The sequence below is a fragment of the Macaca fascicularis genome, chromosome 20 (assembly GCF_037993035.2).
Source record: "Macaca fascicularis isolate 582-1 chromosome 20, T2T-MFA8v1.1".
In the NCBI taxonomy this organism is placed as follows: domain Eukaryota; kingdom Metazoa; phylum Chordata; class Mammalia; order Primates; family Cercopithecidae; genus Macaca; species Macaca fascicularis.
This window is the reverse complement of record NC_088394.1, coordinates 14,913,735-14,933,385: the sequence shown is the minus strand read 5'-3', so window position 1 is coordinate 14,933,385 and position 19,651 is coordinate 14,913,735. Positions and strand designations below refer to the sequence as shown.

The following is a 19,651-nucleotide window of genomic DNA, read 5'->3' as shown; positions in this document are numbered from 1 at the left end:
ACCTCAAGTGATCTGCCTGCCCTGGCCTCCCAAAGTGCAGGGATTACAGGCATGAGCCACTGCACCTGGCTATACATTTTATTTTTAGTCTTTTAAAACTGATCATAAGAATGAACGGGGTTTAGGATAATTTATACTCAAAATGGGGTTCGAGTATAACTGTTGTGGAGTGATAAAATAATTGACCCAGCCACAGTCCAGAAGGCACCTGTAGAGGAGGGGCACAGAAACATAGTAACTACTGTTCCTCAGATGGAATCTACTATTACCTATCAGCCCCCACAAGCGAAGGATGGGAAACAGCTTTCCTCATAGAAATACTGAAAGAATTCTGGTCTGTTTCCTAATGTTTTCCTGTCCCCTCCTCTCTTGGCATAGTCCTAGAATTCTCTAACCAATCCCTGAATTTCACATTCTTAAACAATGCTTCTTCCTCTAGAACCAAAGCCTTCCTTAAAGACATCAGTGAAGAGCAGACATTCAGAGAACGGGAGAGGCAGAGAACTCGTTTTGAGGACTGGCAGGGAAGGAGGGCTGTGCATGCAGACCCTCTCTGTGCGGTCAGGGTTGCATGCATAAGGATGTTGGGAGAGGAGGTAAAAACTGATTTCATTGGCAGAGTTGCCACTTGTGACCCTCTGGAATTTCTGACTCCAATGCTAAGCAACAGAAGATGGGGAAATACACTGATGTGTGTTCTGAAGCCACCAATACTCAGCCATGCTGACAAGAGCCTTCTCTCCAAGAAGGTCAAGGACAAGGACAGTCCTGGGGACAGAGGGCTATGAGGATATGCATTGTGTTCATCTGAAAGATGCTCCCTTGCCTCGAGAGTGCTGCAACAGGTAGGGGAGGCAGGAGAGAGCTAGACTTGGATTCGGGAGGTTGGGACCCTTCCTGGCTTTGTCATTTCTTCTTTGGGCCTCAGTCTCCCCATCTGAAAGGTGGTGAGAAGTTAGCTAACTATAATATCCTTTTTTAGTTTTAAAAGTTTGAGATGTATATTCTGCTAAACTATTTCTCACTTTATTCTCCTCACCCACCTTATCTACAAGTTCTAAGCACAATTCTAAAAAGTTTAAATCTGTTTTTCTCTTGTTTTATCTTAGTGGCCTGGGTGGCAGAACTGGGGCTTTCTGCATAGCCCTAGAAGTTTTTTTTTTTTTTTTTTTTTTTAAAGAGACAGGGTCTTGCTCTGTCACCCAAGCTGGGGTGCAATGGTGTGATCGTAGCTCACTGCAGCCTCAAACTCCAGGGCTCAAGTGATCCTCTTGCCTCAGCCTCCTGAGTAGCTGAGACTATAGGCATGCACCACCACCTCTGGCTTTTACATTTTTTGTAGAGATAGTGTCTTGGTATGTTGCTTGCTATGTTGCCCAGACTGTTCTCAAACTCCTGGCCTCAAGTGATCCTCCCACCTCAGCCTTCCAAAGCAATGGGATTACAGAGGTAAGCCACTCCATCTGGCCCCTAGTGTTTTAAACAGACCAAAATTTGTGCCATTTTTCTATGACTATAGCACAATTTCAAACATGAAGACCCCAGTCTAGCAAGTCTTTACATGGCTTGGTTTTTGAGACTTTGGGCTAAAAGGCAGGCTGAGCAAGTTGGATAAATGCCTTTGTCTTCCATTCACAAGGCGACAGACAGAGTCACAAATAAAGCCACCAAACCCACGGTGTATCCAAAGTACCCACCTTTACCAGCGCTGGGCCAGACTTTGCTGAGGACACAGTGTTTGTGGGGAGGACAGGAGCTGCAGGCCGAGGGGGAGGCTGATCTGCAGTTGGAGGAGTTTTCAAGAATTCAGGAACTGTTGGGGACACTGAAGCAAACTGAAGGAAAAGACAAAAAGGAACAAGTCTGTGAAATTAATGATCATAAAAACAGAAAAATTAGAATTACAAGAGAATGACCTAGTTTTTAAGTCCACTAGAAAAGAAGCAAAGGAAAAATATATGTCTGAGGCCAGATGGTGGAATAACATGCTTTACGCCTCAGTGGAGCCAATCATTTAGTCTTTGCTCCAAGAGCAGTGAAGAACTAAAGCCAAGTAAGGTTAGATTGACGACACCGGAGTATTTTCTCAAAAAGACGGTCAGAAGCACTCTTTATTGGCAGGGAAAGAAAAGTCCAAGACACTTGTATATATGATCAAAACAATACATGGTATTCTTTTTTTTTTTTTTTTTTTTTGAGACGGAGTCTCGTACAGACTGGAATGCAGCAGGGCAATCTTGGCTCACTGCAACCTCTGCCTCCCGGGTTCAAGCAATTCTGCAGCTTCAGCCTCCCAAGTATCTGGGACTACAGGCATGCACCACCACACTCAACTAGTTTTTGTATTTTTAGTAGAGATGGGGGTTTCACCACATTGGCTAGGCTGCTCTGGAACTCCTGACCTCAAGTGGTCCACTGCCTCAACCTCCCAAAGTGCTGGGATTACATGCATGAGCCATTGTGCCCGGCCAATATATGGTATTCAAAAAGTCCCTTTGCTATATAGGTCATGCTGACCCTGGCTGATCTAAACATGACGTTCATGCTTCCCTGCAGAGCCTGGTGAATGCCCGTATCACACTCGACCCACCCTCCGGCAGCATCCTTCCCGAATGCCCATGCCCCCCATGTGTCTGTAAATGTGCTTACACCCTCAGTTCCTCTCTCCAAATCTGACTAGAACTCTCATTAACCATATTCCCCCATTTCTTGCAACAGAAGATTTGAAGAATATATTTTGGGAAGGTTGACCTGTTTTACTGACAATATTACCTCTCCATACTTAAAACAAGAAGTTACTTTATTACCCAGGCCAAAATCAACAATTACTGAATCTCAGTTTGGGGTCACATATTAACAAAGGAAGCTACAGAAGTCTTTACTAGGTTTTATCAATTCTCACCAGCAATCTACTTTACATAGATTTTAAGTATTTGTTTATTGTAAAGAACAATTACTACTGTAATAAACTAGTCAAAATTTACATATTGATTACTACTTGGGACTTACTTATACCAGCCTTATCTTAAGGAAAAATGTCCTCCTTTACCACTTTCACTTCCCTGAACAACTCTTGAATTCATCACACCAACAATCAAAATCTTGTTAAAGTATTTGCATTTTAAAATAGCAAACTGTATTTTTCCTTCCTAAAATAAATGACCTGAAAACTTGGAGGGCTATTAGCAGCATGAAATATGAACTTTGGCACATACTGGTTAACTCAAACAAATATTTGTTTAATTGATGAATGGGCATTCCTTCTGGCTTTACTCACGCTAGGTCACGTTCTCAAGCCCAGCTGAGACCGTGTGTGTGCGAGTGTGCAATTAATCGTGCATGCCCGTGTCAGCTCTCTTGCTCCCTGAGGCTTCAGCTAATTTCAGCTTTTCAGTTATTAGTAACTGTGAGTGTTGACAATATGAAAGACCTTACTTTGAAAGACGGCTGCATTCAATTTCATTTTTCAACAGAAATGAAGGGAAAGGGCTCATCTAAGAGACTGGACACCTAAGCTCCAGCAGACTTCTGACCGCAAAGAGCCCTGATATATCTGGATCCTCAGTGAATCTCTGACCAACCAAGACTCACACAAAGTGGAAGATGATGTTAGCTGATCACTTCTTTACTGAATATGACTTTACGTGGTTCTTTTTCCTTTCACCTTGCATATTTTTTTGAAATGGGGATACTTATCTATGGGTCAATGTTCACAGAGGGGAAAACATTCCTTGGCTATTATGTAACTGGTGTGTGAAGCAGACTAAAATGTTTGAATTCTGAACTCTATATAGATTTCCTGGCATATAAATCCTACTTTACCTGGCAAGCTATTTTACCAGTACAACCCCCACTGACTGAGGATAGTGTGATGAATTTGAGAGCAGTAAGTGTTAATCATATGAAAAATAATCCAGGAACATGGATGTGGTATCAAATGTAATATTTATATCTTGCCTAAATTTCTAGACTGTGCCTAACTGTAGCCTTGATTACTGATACACCTATCTTATTAGCTCTTTTGGTATTTCAGCATGACTTTACTACCCAGAAAACCACAGATTCCAGCATAACACAAGAATAACCCAACTGAAATACAGGGATTGTTGACTCTACCTAATCTAAAGATAAATATATCAAAACTTCTAATTTTGCCAGCCATTTTAATGTGCTTTAGAAAGGACCAAAACACAACAAAAGCCCCTCCCTTCCCCTACCAAACCCCACTTAGACCATATCAAGGGCTCAGGCTCCTAGTGGCTAAAGTTAGCAAAAGAATCTAAATGTGAGTAATTCTGAAGTGACGTATTCCGAAAAGGATTAAACGAGTATCCAGGCCTGGAGCTGGGGGCCATTATGGTAGCGAATGAATGCAGGAACAGAAAACCAAATACCACATGTTCTCACAAGTGGGAGCTAACTAATGAGAACACATGGACACATACAGGGGAACAACATACACTGGCCTTCTTGAGCGTAGAGGGTGGGAAGAGGGAGAAGAGCAGAAAAAATAACTATTGAGTATTAGGCTTAGTACCTGGGTGACAAAAGAATCTACATCAAACTCCTGTGACACACAATTTATAAATACAGCAAACCTGCACGTGTACCTGTGAACCTAAAATAAAAGTTAAAGTATTCAGGCCATAGAGATACTTAAACTTACTTTGTTCCATATAGTAAATTCAGCAATATGTCAAATTCTTAAAAGAATACTTTTAAGATTTAAAATGTAAATAGGTTTAAATTGCCACCAAGACCTAAGTTCAACTTATGTTCTACAAAAATTTAATTTCAAAATGATTCTGAATTGCTTCCCCAAAGAAACAAAAAAAGCTGCAAATTTTGCTTTGTCTTATTGGATCCGACTACTGTTTCATTACAGGTTACAGGTCTCACAAGGGCCAGATCTTTAATTTTCATCAGAAACCCATATAAGACAATGTCAGAAAGACGGTTTTTAATGGATATTTATGCATTAAAAAAAAAAAAAACTAAAAAGGCACTGTTGATCATAAAGACTGACTTTTCTCCTACTAGAAACAGCTACAGGAAAGCTTTGCCACAATATAAAAAAACAGAAGTCAGAGCAAACCTCTCAGCTGAGTAAAGCTCTATCCTGTTTCAGATGCCTGCACTGTTCCTGCTGCAAAACGCAGTGCACAGGCCGAGGGCCAGTCATTGCTTCCGGACTGTTCCTTTTTATTAGAATTTCTTTATGTGGTCTTGAGGGACAGAAACTAGATACTTAAAAACAAAGCTTTTCTGTATTACAGATTTTACGTCAATAATAAATGTTTTTAATTTAGGATGCAGCAGAGTTCTTAACTAAGATGGCAATATGCAAATAAGAAAGTCAAAATGCAATTACTCTTTAAATATTGTTTTCATATTCTAATCCCCAAATAAAATGAAAAATGAACGAGTTGAATAAAACAAAAATCACACATTGTATGTTTAATAGATGAATATTTTATGTAAAACTCTAGCTTTGTTAAAATGTATCACCTAGGCCGGGCGCGGTGGCTCAAGCCTGTAATCCCAGCACTTTGGGAGGCCGAGGCGGGTGGATCACAAGGTCAGGAGATCGAGACCACAGTGAAACCCCGTCTCTACTAAAAATACAAAAAATTAGCCGGGCGCGGTGGCGGGCGCCTGTAGTCCCAGCTACTCAGGAGGCTGAGGCAGGAGAATGGCGGGAACCTGGGAGGCGGAGCTTGCAGTGAGCCGAGATCGTGCCACTGCACTCCAGCCTGGGCAACAGCGTGAGACTCCGTCTCAAAAAAAAAAAAAAAAAAAAAAAAATGTATCACCTAGCACTGACCATTTGTTCCTGTAATATATAAGTTTAAGCATTTCACTTTTAGAATAAGTAACTGAATATTAAAAGTGAATTTCCTTGCACAGAATCTAGTGCTTCATGACCTGATTGGTAGTGAGGATGTGCACGTATCCCTGCTTTAAAAGTGCATTTAAAAAATTACACTAAAATGTATATAACATAAAATATACTATTTAACAATTTTTAAGTATATGGCATTAATTACATTTATATTGTTCTGCAACCATCACTACCAGAACCTCCAGACTGGTTCATGTTCCCAAGCAAACTCTATACCTTAACCAGTGTCCCCCTGGTTCCACATTCCCCTCACCCCCAGGCAATCATCATTTTCTTTTCTGCCTCTATGATTTTTACTATTCTAGAATCTTACATAAGTGGAATCATACAGTATTTGTCTTTTTGTGACTGGCTTGTTTCATTGAACATAATGCTAGAGTTTCATTCATGATGGATTGCAGAATCTCCTTCCTTTTTAAAGGCTGAATACTATTCCAACATACATGTATAGCACATTTTGTTTATCCATTCATCTGGCAGTGGACATTTGGGTTGCTTTCACATTCTGGCTATTGTGAATGTTGCTGCTATGAACAGGGATATACAAGTATCTTCTGATCTAATGATCTAATTCCTGTTTTCTATTCTATTTTTTTTTTTTTTTTGAGATGAAGTCTAGCTCTGTCGCCCAGGCTGGAGTGCAGTGGCACGACCTCAGCTCACTGCAACCTCCACCTCCCGGGTTCTAAGAGATTCTCCTGCCTCAGTCTCCTGAATAGCTGGGATTACAGGCATGTACAACCACGCCCAGTTAATTTTTGTATTTTTAGTAGAGATGGGGTTTCACCATGTTGGCCAGGATGGTCTCGATCTCCTGACCTCGTGATCCGCCCACCTCGGCCTCCCAAAGTGCTGGGATCACAAGTGTGAGCCACCGTGCCCGGCCCTGTTTACTTTTGGGCATATACCCATAAGTGGAATTGCTAGTTCATTTAGCAATTCTATTTTAATTTTTTGAAGACTGAACACTGTCTACAGTGGCTATACCATTTCACATTCCCACCAACAGTATACAAGAGTTCCAATTTATCCACATCCGTCCAAACTTATTTTCTGTTCTTTTGATAGTAGCCAATGTGATGGGCATGAGGTGGTATCTTGTGGTTTTGATTAGCATTTCCTTAATGATTAGTGATATCTAGTATCTTATTAGATGCTTACTAGCCATTTGCATATCCTCTTAAGAAAGATGTCTATTCAAGTCCTTTGCCCTTTTTTTTTTTTTAAGATAGATAGACTGCAACAAAAACCACATTCAAACCTTTGCCTCTTTGGAACCAAATTTTTTTTTTGTTGAGTTGTGGGAGTTCTTTATGTACATTAGATATTAGTCCTGTCTTAGTCTGTTTTGGATTGCTTTAAAAAGTATTTGGCCGGGCATGGTGGCTCACGTCTGTAATCCCAGCACTTTGGGAGGTCGAGGCAGGCGGATCACGAGGTCAGGAGTTCGAGACCAGTCTGACCAACGTGATGAAACCCTGTCTCTACTAAAAATATAAAAATTAGCTGGGCATTGTGTTGTGCACCTGTAATCCCAGCTACTCAGGAAGCTGAGGCAGGAGAATCGCTTGAACCTGGGAGGTGGAGGTTGCAGTGAGCCGAGATTGCGCCACTGCACTCCAGCCTGGGTGACAGAGCGAGACTATGTCTCACAAAAAAAAAAAAAAAAAAAAAAGAGGCTGGCTAATTTATAAAAGAAAAGAGGTTTATTTGGGTCATGATTCTGCAGATTTTGCAGGAAGCATGGCACCAGCATGTGCATCTGGCAAGGCCTCAGGCTGCTTCCACTCATGGTGGGAGGGAAATGGGAGCCAGTGTACAGAGATTACAGAGCAAGAGAGAGCAGGGAGGATCCAGGCTTTTCTTTCTTTTTTCTTTTTTTTTTTAACAAGTTCTTTCTCATGGGAACTAATGCAGTGAGAATTCATTTATTTCCAAGGGAGGCCGTTAATTTATTCATGAGGGATCTGCCCGCATGACAGAAATGCATCCCATTAGGCCCTACCTCTAACAAATGGGGATCAAATTTTGACATGAGGTTTAGAGGAGACAAATATCCAAACCATAGCAAATCCTTATAACATATGATTTGCAAATATTTTCTCCCATTTTTTGGATTGCTTTTTTACTCTGTTGATGTCCTTTGATGCACTGAAGTTTTCTTCCTGTTTCTTTCTTTTAAGAGACAGGTTCTTGCTCTGTCACCCAGGCTGGAGTGCACTGGTGCTTTCACAGCTCAATGTAACCTTGAACCTGGGCTCAAGTCATCCTCTCATCTCAGCTTCTGGAGTAGCTAGGACTACAGGTGCACGCCACCATGCCCAACTAAGTTTTTTTTTTTTTTGCGAGGGAGTCTCGCTCTGTCACCCAGGCTGGAGTGCAGTGGCCGGATCTCAGCTCACTGTAAGCTCCGCCTCCCGAGTTCACGCCATTCTCCTGCCTCAGCTCCCGAGTAGCTGGGACTACAGGCGCCCGCCACCTCGCCCGGCTAGTTTTTTGTATTTTTTAGTAGAGATGGGGTTTCACGGGGTTAGCCTGGATGGTCTCGATTTCCTGATCTCGTGATCCACCTGTCTTGGCCTCCCAAAGTGCTGGGATTGCAGGCTTGAGCCACCACGCCCGGCCTAAGTTTTTTAATTTTTATTTTTTGTAGAGATGAGGTCTCACACTATGTTGCCCACGTTGGTCTTCAGCTCCTGGCCTCAAGGGATCCTCCTGCTCTGACCTTCCAAACAGCTGGGATTACAGGCATGAGTCACTATGCCTGGCCAAAACGTTTTGAGGAAATGTAATTACTTTTTCTTTTGCTGCTTTGGTGTCATATCCAGGAAACCAATCCAGTGTCATGAAGTTTTCCCCTATATTTTCTAAGAGTTCCATAGTTTGTTATTAGATTTAGATCTCTGTCTATGGAGTTAATTTTTGCCTGTGATGCTAGGTAAAGGTCCAACTTCATTCTTTTTTGCATGTGGATATCCAGTTTTCCCAGTACCATTTGTTGATGAGACTATCCTTTCCTCACTGAATGGTCTTAGCACCTTTGTTGAAGATCATTTGATCCCATATCTAAGGGCTTATTTCTGGGCTCACTGTTCCATTCTATTTATCTATCTTATGCCAATACCACCGTTTTAATTACTGTGTCTTTGTAGTAAGTTTCAAAATCAGGAAGCATGAGACCTCTAACTTTTTTAAAATTCAAGACTGTTTTGGTTTTTCAGGATTCCTTAAGATTTTTCTATTTCTGCAAAAATCAACATTAGAATTTTGACAGGACTGTACTGAATCTGTAGATTGGGGGTAGTATTGACATATTAAAAATATTAAGTCTTCTATGAACACAGGATGTCTGTGTTTGATACTTTGTAGTGCCTTGTTTTGATTCTCTTCTCCTCTCCTTTTGCATTGTAGGAAAATAGGCTGTTGCATGGCCAAGAGTGTCTGATGCCATCTTGAAACAAAACTACCATGATGACTGGTGGTTGGCCCCTCCACAGCAAGGTATTCTGCAGTAAGGTCTTTAAACAATGCCTATAGCATAGATAACCCCTCATAAAGATGCTATCAAACTTCCCCAGTGGTCACGTCTTGACAAGAAAGTCTGAAGGTGTGACCAGCTGCACATGTTTTATCCCAAAAGCTTGCTATATAAAGAATATCTCTGGGAGGCTGAGGTGGGTAGACTCCCAGAGCTCAGGAGTTCGAGACCAGCCTGGTCAATACAGCGAAACCCTGTGTCTACAAAATTAGCCGGGAATGAATGAATGAATGAATGAATGAATACTTTCTGGATGGTAGGTGTGGACAGCCACCCGAGACATTGCTTCTGTTTTTAAGTTCCTATAAAATATTTCTCTCTGAGAAACTGGATTTTTCAGCCTCTTTCTTTGGCCTCTGAGTTTCCTCAGCTTTTGGGGGTAGGGCTGTTCAGATTCTACAAATTTTTTGTTTGTTTCCATAGGAATTACAAATAGTATCTTAGAATTATGACATTCTATCTTACATTGATAACAACTTCAGTCACATAAAAAAATGCTACTTCTTTACAGCTTCACCCCCTCTGTTATTGACGTCATACAGCTTCACCCCCTCTATGTTATTGACGTCATTCACAAACTACGTTGTTATATACTGTGTGGCCACTAACATAGATTTGTAATTCTTAATGAATGTGTCTTTTAAATTCTGTAGGAAAAAAAGTAGAGTTACAAACCAAAATTATAATATTGTTTTCATATTTGCCCACATATTACCTTTCTTTCTTTCTTCTTTTTTTTTTTTTAGATGGAATTTTGCTCTTGTTGCCCAACCTGGAGTGCAAAGGCGCGATCTTGGCTCACCACAACCTCCGCCTCCTGGGTTCAAGCGATGCTCCTACCTCAGCCTCCCGAGTAGCTGGGATTACAGGCCCGTGCCACCATGTCTGGCTAATTTTCTACTTTTAGTAGAGACAGGGTTTCTCTATGTTGGTCAGGCTGGTCTTGAACTCCTGACCTCAGGTGATCTGCTCGTTCTGGCCTCCCAAAGTGTGCTGGGATTACAGGTGTGAGCCACCGTGCCTGGCCAATTTTATATTTTCCTATAGTTTTGAGTTACTATCTAGCATCCCTTCATTTCAGATTGAAGGATTCTTTTTAGCATTTCTGATAGGGCAATTCTAGTGGTAATAAACTCCCTCTGCTTTTGTTTGGGAATGTTTTAATTTCTCCTTTATTTTTGAAAACAATTTTGCTGGATATGATTTTCAGGTGACTGTTTTCTTCTTTCATCATTTTAAACATATCATCCCACTGCCTTCTGGTCTGCAAGGTTTCTACTGAGAAATCCACTGACAGTCTTACTGAGGATTCCTTGTATGTGACCAGTCACTTTTCTCTTGCTGCTTTTAAGATTCTCTCTTATTTGACTTTAGACAGTTGATTACATTGTGTGTTGCTGTGGGTCTCTTTGAGTTTATCTTCTTCGGAGTTTACTGAATTTCTTGTACAGGCATTGTGGTCAACAAAGGACTGCACATATGAAGATTATAATGGACCTGCTCTATACAGGTGTAGTATTTTAAAAAACCATTTACATGGTAAATGTAGTAAAAAACCATTTACACTGTAAAGGTACACTGTAGTAGGTGTAGTAGGCCATACCATCTAAATTTGTGTAAGTATACTCTATGATGATTCACAACAACAAAACTGTCGAACAATGCTGATATAATGTGGCTCATGACCAAATCTCATGTCGAACTATAATCCCCATGTGTCGGAAGAGGGGCCTGGTGAGAATCATAGGGGCAGACTTCCCCCTTGCTGTTCTCATGACAGTGAATGAGTTCTCATGAGATCTGGTTTTTTGAAAGTGTGTAGCACTTGCCCCTGTGATCACTCGCTCTCTCCTGCCATCATGTGAAGACATACTTGCTTCCCCTTTACCCTTCCACTATGACTATAAATTTCCTGAGGCCTCCCCAGCCATGCCTCCTGTACAGCCTGTGGAACTGTGAGTCAATTAAACCTCTTTTCTTCATAAATTGCCTAGTCTCAGGTAGTTCTTTATAGCAGTGCAAGAGTTGACTACTACAAATGCTTTGCTCAGAATGTATCCTTGTTGTTAAGCAAAGCATGACTGTATTTGTATATCCATGTTGTTCCTCATATTTGTGAAGTTTTGGGCCATTATTTCTTTAATTAATATCTCTGCCCCTTTCGGAACTCTCATGGTGAATACACTGATCTGCTTGATGGTGTCCCATAAGTCTCTTAGTCTCTGTTAACTTTTTCTTCATTCTTTTTTCCTTTTGTCTTCAGACTCAATTTCAAATCATTTGCAGATTCTTTCTTCTGCTTGTTTGAGTCTGCCGTTCAAGCCCTCTAGTGAATTTTTCAATTCCGTTATATCTTCAATTACAGAATTTGTTTGGGTTTAAAAAGTAATTTCTACTACATTCTCAGTTTGTTCATATGTAGTTTTCCTAATTTCCTTTAGTTTGTTGTTCATGTTTTCTTTTTAGTTTTTGAATATATTTAAGATAATTACTTTAAAGCCTTTGTCTAGTAGGGCAGATATGTGTGCTTCTTCTAAGATAGTTTCTGGAGATTTTTTCTTTCTTGTGGGGGCGCGGTGTGTAGGGTCTCGCTGTTATCCAGGCTGGAGTACACTGGTGTGATCTCGGCTCACTGCAACCTCTGCTCCCTTGGCTCAGGTGATCCTCCCACCTCAGCCTCCCGAGCAGCTGGGACCATAGGTGTGCACTACCACGCCCAGCTACTTTTTTTTTTTTTTTTTTTGGTATTTTTAGTAGAGATGGGGGTCTCACTATGTTGCCCAGGCTGGTCTTGAATTCCTGAGCTCAAGCAATCCACCTGCCTTGGCCTCCCAAACTGCTGGGATTACAGGTCTAAGACACGGCACCCAGCCTTTTGTCTGTTTGTTTTAAATGGGATTTTGCTATGTTGCCCAGACCAGACTTGAACTGTTGGATTTAAGTAATCCTCCTGCATCAGCTTCCCAAGTAAGCTGGGATTAAAGGTGTGTGCTATCATGCCTGCCTTCTTTGCATCTTTTGTTGAAAATTTGGAATGTGAAAAAACAGCCACCTCTCCTTATTTCTAGTGTTCTTATTTCTCCGCAGCTTCACCAGCATCTGTTGTTTCTTGACTTTTTAATAATTATTCTGACTGGCGTGAGATGGTATCTCATTGTGGTTTTGGTTTGCATTTCTTTAATGATCAGTGATGTTCAAGTTCTCGCTGTTGCTCAGACTGGTCTTGAACTGCTGGGATCAAGTGATCCTCCCACTTCAGCCTCTCAAAGTGCTGGAATTATAGGCCTGAGCCACTGCCCCCTGCCTCAGTCAGGCATAAAAAAAAAAAATCACATTTTTCTAATTTCTCTGTTTAGTTTAAGCCAGGGGTGTCCAATCTTTTGGCTTCCCTGGGCCACACTGGAAGAAGAATTGTCTTGGGCCACATATAAAATATATTAACATTAACGATAGCTGGTGACCTAAAAGAAAAAAAATCACACAAAACCACTCATAATGTTTTAAGAAAGTCTACGAATTTGTGTTGGGCTGCATTCAAAGCTGTCCTGGGCCGCATGCAGCCTGTGGGCTGTAGGTTGGATAGCTTAGTTTAAGCCATAGGATTAAACATGCAGCACACAATTAGTAATAAATACATGACAAAATTTGGCTCAGGCAAACAAGAAGGAAAGTGAAATCTATGGCAGAGATTTCACTCAAAGTATGGTCTGTGGACCTCTGTTACCTGCGAAAGTCACATAGAAATTTGATGTTACCCCACCACTTGTACTTTACAAGAGGATTAGTCCCCATGCATCAAAAATTAAATAGGCTGGGTGCTGTGGCTCACGCCTGTAATCCCAGCACTTTGGGAGGGCAAGGCGGGCCGATCACCTGAGAAGTTCAAGACAGCATGGCCAACATGGTGAAGCCCTGTCTCTACAAAAATACAAAAATTTGCTGGGCATGATGGTGGGTGCCTATAATCCCAGCTACTCAGGAGGCTGAAGCAGGAGAATCATTTGAACCCGGGAGGCAGAGGTTGTAGTGAGCTGAGATCACACCATTGCACTCCAGCCTGGGCGACAGAGTAAGACTCCCTCCCGCCCCGAAAAAAAAGAGAAATATCTAAAAAAATCAAGCTAGTCCTTCACTACAGCCAATTCGAGGACTGGTCAACAGCAATGAAATTTACCATCAAACTCTGACAATGAGTTATTTTCAAGATTAAAAATTAAGAATCTCAAAGAATGGCCTTCTTTGTCTCTTTTGATCTTTGATGGTTTAAAGTCTGTTTTATCAGAGACTAGTATTGCAACCTCCGCTTTTTTTTGTTCTCCATTTGCTTGGTAAATCTTCCTCCATCCCTTTATTTTGAGCCTATGTATGTCTCTGCGTGTGAGATGGGTCTCCTGAATACAGCAGACTGATGGGTCTTGACTCTTTATCCAGTTTGCCAGTCTGTGTCTTTTAATTGGAGCATTTAGTCCATTTACATTTAAGGTTAATATTGTTATGTGTGAACTTGATCCTGCCATTATGATATTAACTGGTTATTTTGCTCGTTAGTTGATGCAGTTTCTTCCTAGCCTCGATGGTCTTTACATTTTGGCATGTTTTTTATCCCTGATGAACATCGATGCAAAAATCCTCAATAAAATACTGGCAAACCGGATTCAGCAACACATCAAAAAGCTTATCCACCATGATCAAGTGGGCTTCATCCCTGGGATGCAAGGCTGGTTCAACATTCGCAAATCAATAAACATAATCCAGCATATAAACAGAACCAAAGACAAGAACCACATGATTATCTCAATAGATGCAGAAAAGGCTTTTGACAAAATTCAACAGCCCTTCATGCTAAAAACGCTCAATAAATTCGGTATTGATGGAACGTACCTCAAAATAATAAGAGCTATTTATGACAAACCCACAGCCAATATCATACTGAATGGGCAAAAACTGGAAACATTCCCTTTGAAAACTGGCACAAGACAGGGATGCCCTCTCTCACCACTCCTATTCAACATAGTGTTGGAAGTTCTGGCTAGGGCAATTAGGCAAGAGAAAGAAATCAAGGGTATTCAGTTAGGAAAAGAAGAAGTCAAATTGTCCCTGTTTGCAGATGACATGATTGTATATTTAGAAAACCCCATTGTCTCAGCCCAAAATCTCCTTAAGCTGATAAGCAACTTCGGCAAAGTCTCAGGATACAAAATTAATGTGCAAAAATCACAAGCATTCTTATACACCAGTAACAGACAAACAGAGAGCCAAATCAGGAATGAACTTCCATTCACAATTGCTTCAAAGAGAATAAAATACCTAGGAATCCAACTTACAAGGGATGTAAAGGACCTCTTCAAGGAGAACTACAAACCACTGCTCAGTGAAATAAAAGAGGACACAAACAAATGGAAGAACATACCATGCTCATGGATAGGAAGAATCAATATCGTGAAAATGGCCATACTGCCCAAGGTTATTTATAGATTCAATGCCATCCCCATCAAGCTACCAATGACTTTCTTCACAGAATTGGAAAAAACTGCTTTAAAGTTCATATGGAACCAAAAAAGAGCCCGCATCTCCAAGACAATCCTAAGTCAAAAGAACAAAGCTGGAGGCATCACGCTACCTGACTTCAAACTATACTACAAGGTTACAGTAACCAAAACAGCATGGTACTGGTACCAAAATAGAGATATAGACCAATGGAACAGAACAGAGTCCTCAGAAATAATACCACACATCTACAGCCATCTGATCTTTGACAAACCTGAGAGAAACAAGAAATGGGGAAAGGATTCCCTATTTAATAAATAGTGCTGGGAAAATTGGCTAGCCATAAGTAGAAAGCTGAAACTGGATCCTTTCCTTACTCCTTACACGAAAATTAATTCAAGATGGATTAGAGACTTAAATGTTAGACCTAATACCATAAAAATCCTAGAGGAAAACCTAGGTAGTACCATTCAGGACATAGGCATGGCAAAGACTTCATGTCTAAAACGCCAAAAGCAACAGCAGCAAAAGCCAAAATTGACAAATGGGATCTAATTAAACTAAAGAGCTTCTGCACAGCAAAAGAAACTACCATCAGAGTGAACAGGCAACCTACAGAATGGGAGAAAATTTTTGCAATCTACTCATCTGACAAAGGGCTAATATCCAGAACCTACAAAGAACTCCAACAAATTTACAAGAAAAAAACAAACAACCCCATCAAAAAGTGGGCAAAGGATATGAACAGACATTTCTCAAAAGAAGACATTCATATAGCCAACAGACACATGAAAAAATGCTCATCATCACTGGCCATCAGGGAAATGCAAATCAAAACCACAATGAGATACCATCTCACACCAGTTAGAATGGCGATCATTAAAAAGTCAGGAAACAACAGGTGCTGGAGAGGATGTGGAGAAATAGGAACACTTTTACACTGTTGGTGGGACTGTAAACTAGTTCAACCATTATGGAAAACAGTATGGCGATTCCTCAAGGATCTAGAACTAGATGTACTATATGACCCAGCCATCCCATTACTGGGTATATACCCAAAGGATTATAAATTATGCTGCTATAAAGACACATGCACACGTATGTTTATTGCAGCACTATTCACAATAGCAAAGACTTGGAATCAACCCAAATGTCCATCAGTGACAGATTGGATTAAGAAAATGTGGCACATATACACCATGGAATACTATGCAGCCATAAAAAAGGATGAGTTTGTGTCCTTTGTAGAGACATGGATGCAGCTGGAAACCATCATTCTTAGCAAACTATCACAAGAACAGAAAACCAAACACCGCGTGTTCTCACTCATAGGTGGGAACTGAACAATGAGATCACTTGGACTCGGGAAGGGGAACATCACACACCGGGGCCTATCATGGGGAGGGGGGAGGGGGGAGGGGGGAGGGATTGCATTGGGAGTTATACCTGATGTAAATGACGAGTTGATGGGTGCAGCACAGCAACATGGCACAAGTATACATATGTAACAAACCTGCACGTTATGCACATGTACCCTACAACTTAAAGTATAATAATAATAAATAAATTTAAAAAAAAAAAAAAGAATCTCAAAGAACCCCTGAAAGACATGTATGTTGCTCTTTTATTATCTTTGTTTTACAAGCACATTTTAATAAATTGTGTCATAGCTCACCTTTGTGGCAGTGGTATGATGGTAATTCTAAAGCAGGAAAAAACAGACTGCAGAGAGAGTCTCCAAGAATCTGTCATGTGTTAAATCAGTTAAGTAAGTACCTGCTGTGTGCTGGACCCCTGTGCTCAGTATGAGGTTACTAAGATAAATCCCTGCTCTCTAGGAACTTGGTGTCTAAGGAGAAGCAATGTGTCAAGGTCCTTTCCCCTTGAGCTACGAATATGAAAATAAGTATATGTAGGTAGACAAATATATTTTATATACATCAAGTGAGATGCCTGGACAAATTCTATAACCAAACACTGGATAACAGTGAAAATAAAGTACAAAATTTGCCAAAACAAAACTTATCACCTTTAGATGACACAAAAATCCCCAAGACTTTACCAGCATCATAAAGTTCACCTCTGTAGTTAATTTAAAAAAGAAGTCAAAACAAAGCACCTATAGTGTATTAATAATCCTACTTAAGAATTATCTTTCTTTGACATCCGTATGGCATAGTTACCAGGCACATGCTTCTTTAATTACATGAATAAAAGTATAATAATCATCTTTGTCAGATTCCTTACTTATAAATACTAGAACACTTAATACAAGGGGGTTTCATGAAGGACACAATTTTAAGAGGTCTCAAGGCACATAGGACAGAAATGATTTAACAGGCAAAGCTACAGTGGAGCCAACCCTGACTCCAGGTTCTTTTTCTTGAATGTATACATAGGAACTGTTAACATCCTGGAAAGTGGGTCTTTTCCCATCACCCTAGTCGACAGATAAAAAGCTGACTGTTAATGGTCTGCATGTAACAGGTAGAACTGGTACTGCAGCAGCACTGAAGGTACTATGAAAACTACTGCTTAAATTCAGGAGTGACCCAAGGCTTAATGTGTGTTGCACTGGCAAGAAACAGACCATATTTATTCTTCAAGAAACACTGTTATTACTATTTTCCTTCAAGGAATTCTGGAATGTCAGCTCACTGTGTGGGAATGCCTCTGGTTAAAGGGTCTCAATTAAAAACTTAGCTGGAGACCATGTTTTAAGACTACAGAAATAAAACACAGTAGTACCAGCAATATGAGGAAGAGAATTATAATCTTTCATGCAGGTGAAATGGTCTTGAAGTTTAAACAATAGGTGGCTATTGTGACACAAATTCTGTATTACTAAAAGTTAAGGTCATGCTAATTGCTATCTGACATCCTAACCTACTCAAAACAGTAACAGAGAACAAACAACCCAAATGGATAAGTGTAACTGTTTGTTAATGGTATCTACTCACATACTTGACATTCTTTTTACCGAATTTTTAAAGCTCAAAACCAGGGTGCAGCAAATATGTGAGAACACAGTAGGGTTTAGTCTCCCTCGGTCTCGCTTTCTGCCTGCTAAGACCTCAGACTGTGGGCTGGTCACTGACCCTCATACTTCTTCTAGGCCAGGGTCCAGTACAACTGAGGGGCCACGGTCACCCCTGCCCTGTGAACTTGGAGAGGACAATCTGAACTGTAGCCATTCACACTACTGTTGATGAGTCCAAGCTGTAGAGGCTCTACATGCACATGGAAGAACAGAAACAAGCTTCCACAACCATTGTGTCAGTCTGCATTCAAGGTGCTTAATTCAAGTCAGCATTTACTAAGCACCTTTTCTGTACCAGGCCCTGTGCTAGATGCTCAAGATACACTTGCTCTCTCTCTCCTCCTCCCTCCCTCTCCAAAGTAGCTCTAATCTTCTAACAGTCAAAATCCCTCTCACAGGCTCACATTTTAGCTGCAGGCATAGAGACAACAAACAAATTAACATATTTCAGATCATGGTGATAAATGCAATGAAGAAAATAATGCTGAAAGACATAGTTCCTAACAAATCAATGGTCATCAATGAGAAGAAATGCTGTAAGAAAATAGGCATTTTTAATCCCCAAACTTCCATACTTCTGTGAACCCAGGCTGCCTCTTGCATGAGGTTAAAGCACATAATTGCTAAATTCCTTTCCGACTCAAAAATTCTATGATGCCAGGCTTAACAAGAACATTTTCTGCTGACTTGATCACTCCCATTAAGTAGTTCAATAGTTTTGACTTTAAAGTAACACTATTAAAATTTCAGTAAGGAAAAAGTACCATAAGGAGAAAAAACATTATATATAGCACAGGAATTATTATAAAGCCAAAAGAAACATGGACACCCATTAAAAGGTAAGAAATGTACATTTCCAATGCAATTACCAAGATATTTCTTATATTCCTTTGTATGCACTAGATTCTCAGTTCCCAATAAATCTGAAACATAGTAGGTGCTCAATGTGTATTTGTTGAACAAACAAATTCAGTTCCATCAATGATCAAAACATTCAACTCTCCAAGATTTCAGGAAATGGTATTACCTACTTGTGATAAAGACATAGTGGCTAGAAATCTTTATTACCTTCCTAGAGGGCAGTTAAGTGCCTGCCTTTTGCCTAATCAATTTAAATTCAATTCAGAATTTTCTTCTGGTGAAAGTTTATTACCTTAATATATTAAAAAAAAAAAAAAAAAGGCATTTTCTTTCTGTAGGGCTCAAAACCAGAAAGATAATACCTGGGCTGGAGTGTTTGTAGTCACAGGAGATGGCGATTCACTAACTTTTGGCTCACTTGGGGACGCGGCTGACCCCTGTGACTCCTGACTCGCAGGCTGGTCCGGAGACAAAGCGTCACTGCTGTCTTCATCAAATGAGAAATCGCCCTGAGTGTGGGGATAGTCCTCCTTCCCAACGCCTAAAGAAAGAAAGGATTTTTGACTTATGTTGGCTTTGGAATACCAAGCTTAATGTGAAGGAGGAAAACATCGTTTCCCATGAAAATTTATGAAGCTGCTTAAAAAAAAATTGAACACAATGTACTTCCCAGTGCAAGAATACACCACTAACTATAACGTATTCTTGGGTGAAAAAGAAAAATCAAACCTTCATTAGATTAAGACTTCGGGTCCAACTACCAGTTACATGAAGTACAAGTGCCAGGAATCTTAACACCTGGGGACGCAAATGCAATCAGTAA

General features: G+C 40.5%; 1 protein-coding gene and 2 long non-coding RNA genes across 36 annotated transcripts in view; 1 reads left to right on the top strand and 2 right to left on the bottom strand.

The window, feature by feature from the left end:
* LOC141409338 (uncharacterized) overlaps positions 1–10,324 on the top strand; it is a 60,976-nt gene extending 50,652 nt beyond the window's left edge. The window contains exons 2-3 of the long non-coding RNA XR_012429492.1: positions 9,314–9,403; positions 10,187–10,324. This is a non-coding gene — a long non-coding RNA (uncharacterized lncRNA). The remainder of the gene's footprint in view (positions 1–9,313; positions 9,404–10,186) is intronic.
* Positions 1–19,651, bottom strand: part of MRTFB (myocardin related transcription factor B) — a 205,928-nt gene that overhangs the window by 31,590 nt on the left and 154,687 nt on the right. For all 34 annotated transcript variants that reach the window (XM_074028259.1, XM_065536648.2, XM_065536640.2 and 31 more), the window contains 2 exons: positions 19,191–19,369; positions 1,698–1,835 (listed from right to left, as the gene is read on the bottom strand). In XM_074028259.1, coding sequence (XP_073884360.1) covers positions 1,698–1,835; positions 19,191–19,369 — 317 coding nt within the window. The remainder of the gene's footprint in view (positions 1–1,697; positions 1,836–19,190; positions 19,370–19,651) is intronic.
* On the bottom strand, positions 2,173–6,603 carry LOC135968707 (uncharacterized). Its single transcript, XR_010583649.2, has 2 exons — positions 5,814–6,603; positions 2,173–5,508 (listed from the first exon to the last, which is right to left on the bottom strand). It is a non-coding gene; the product is annotated as an uncharacterized lncRNA (long non-coding RNA).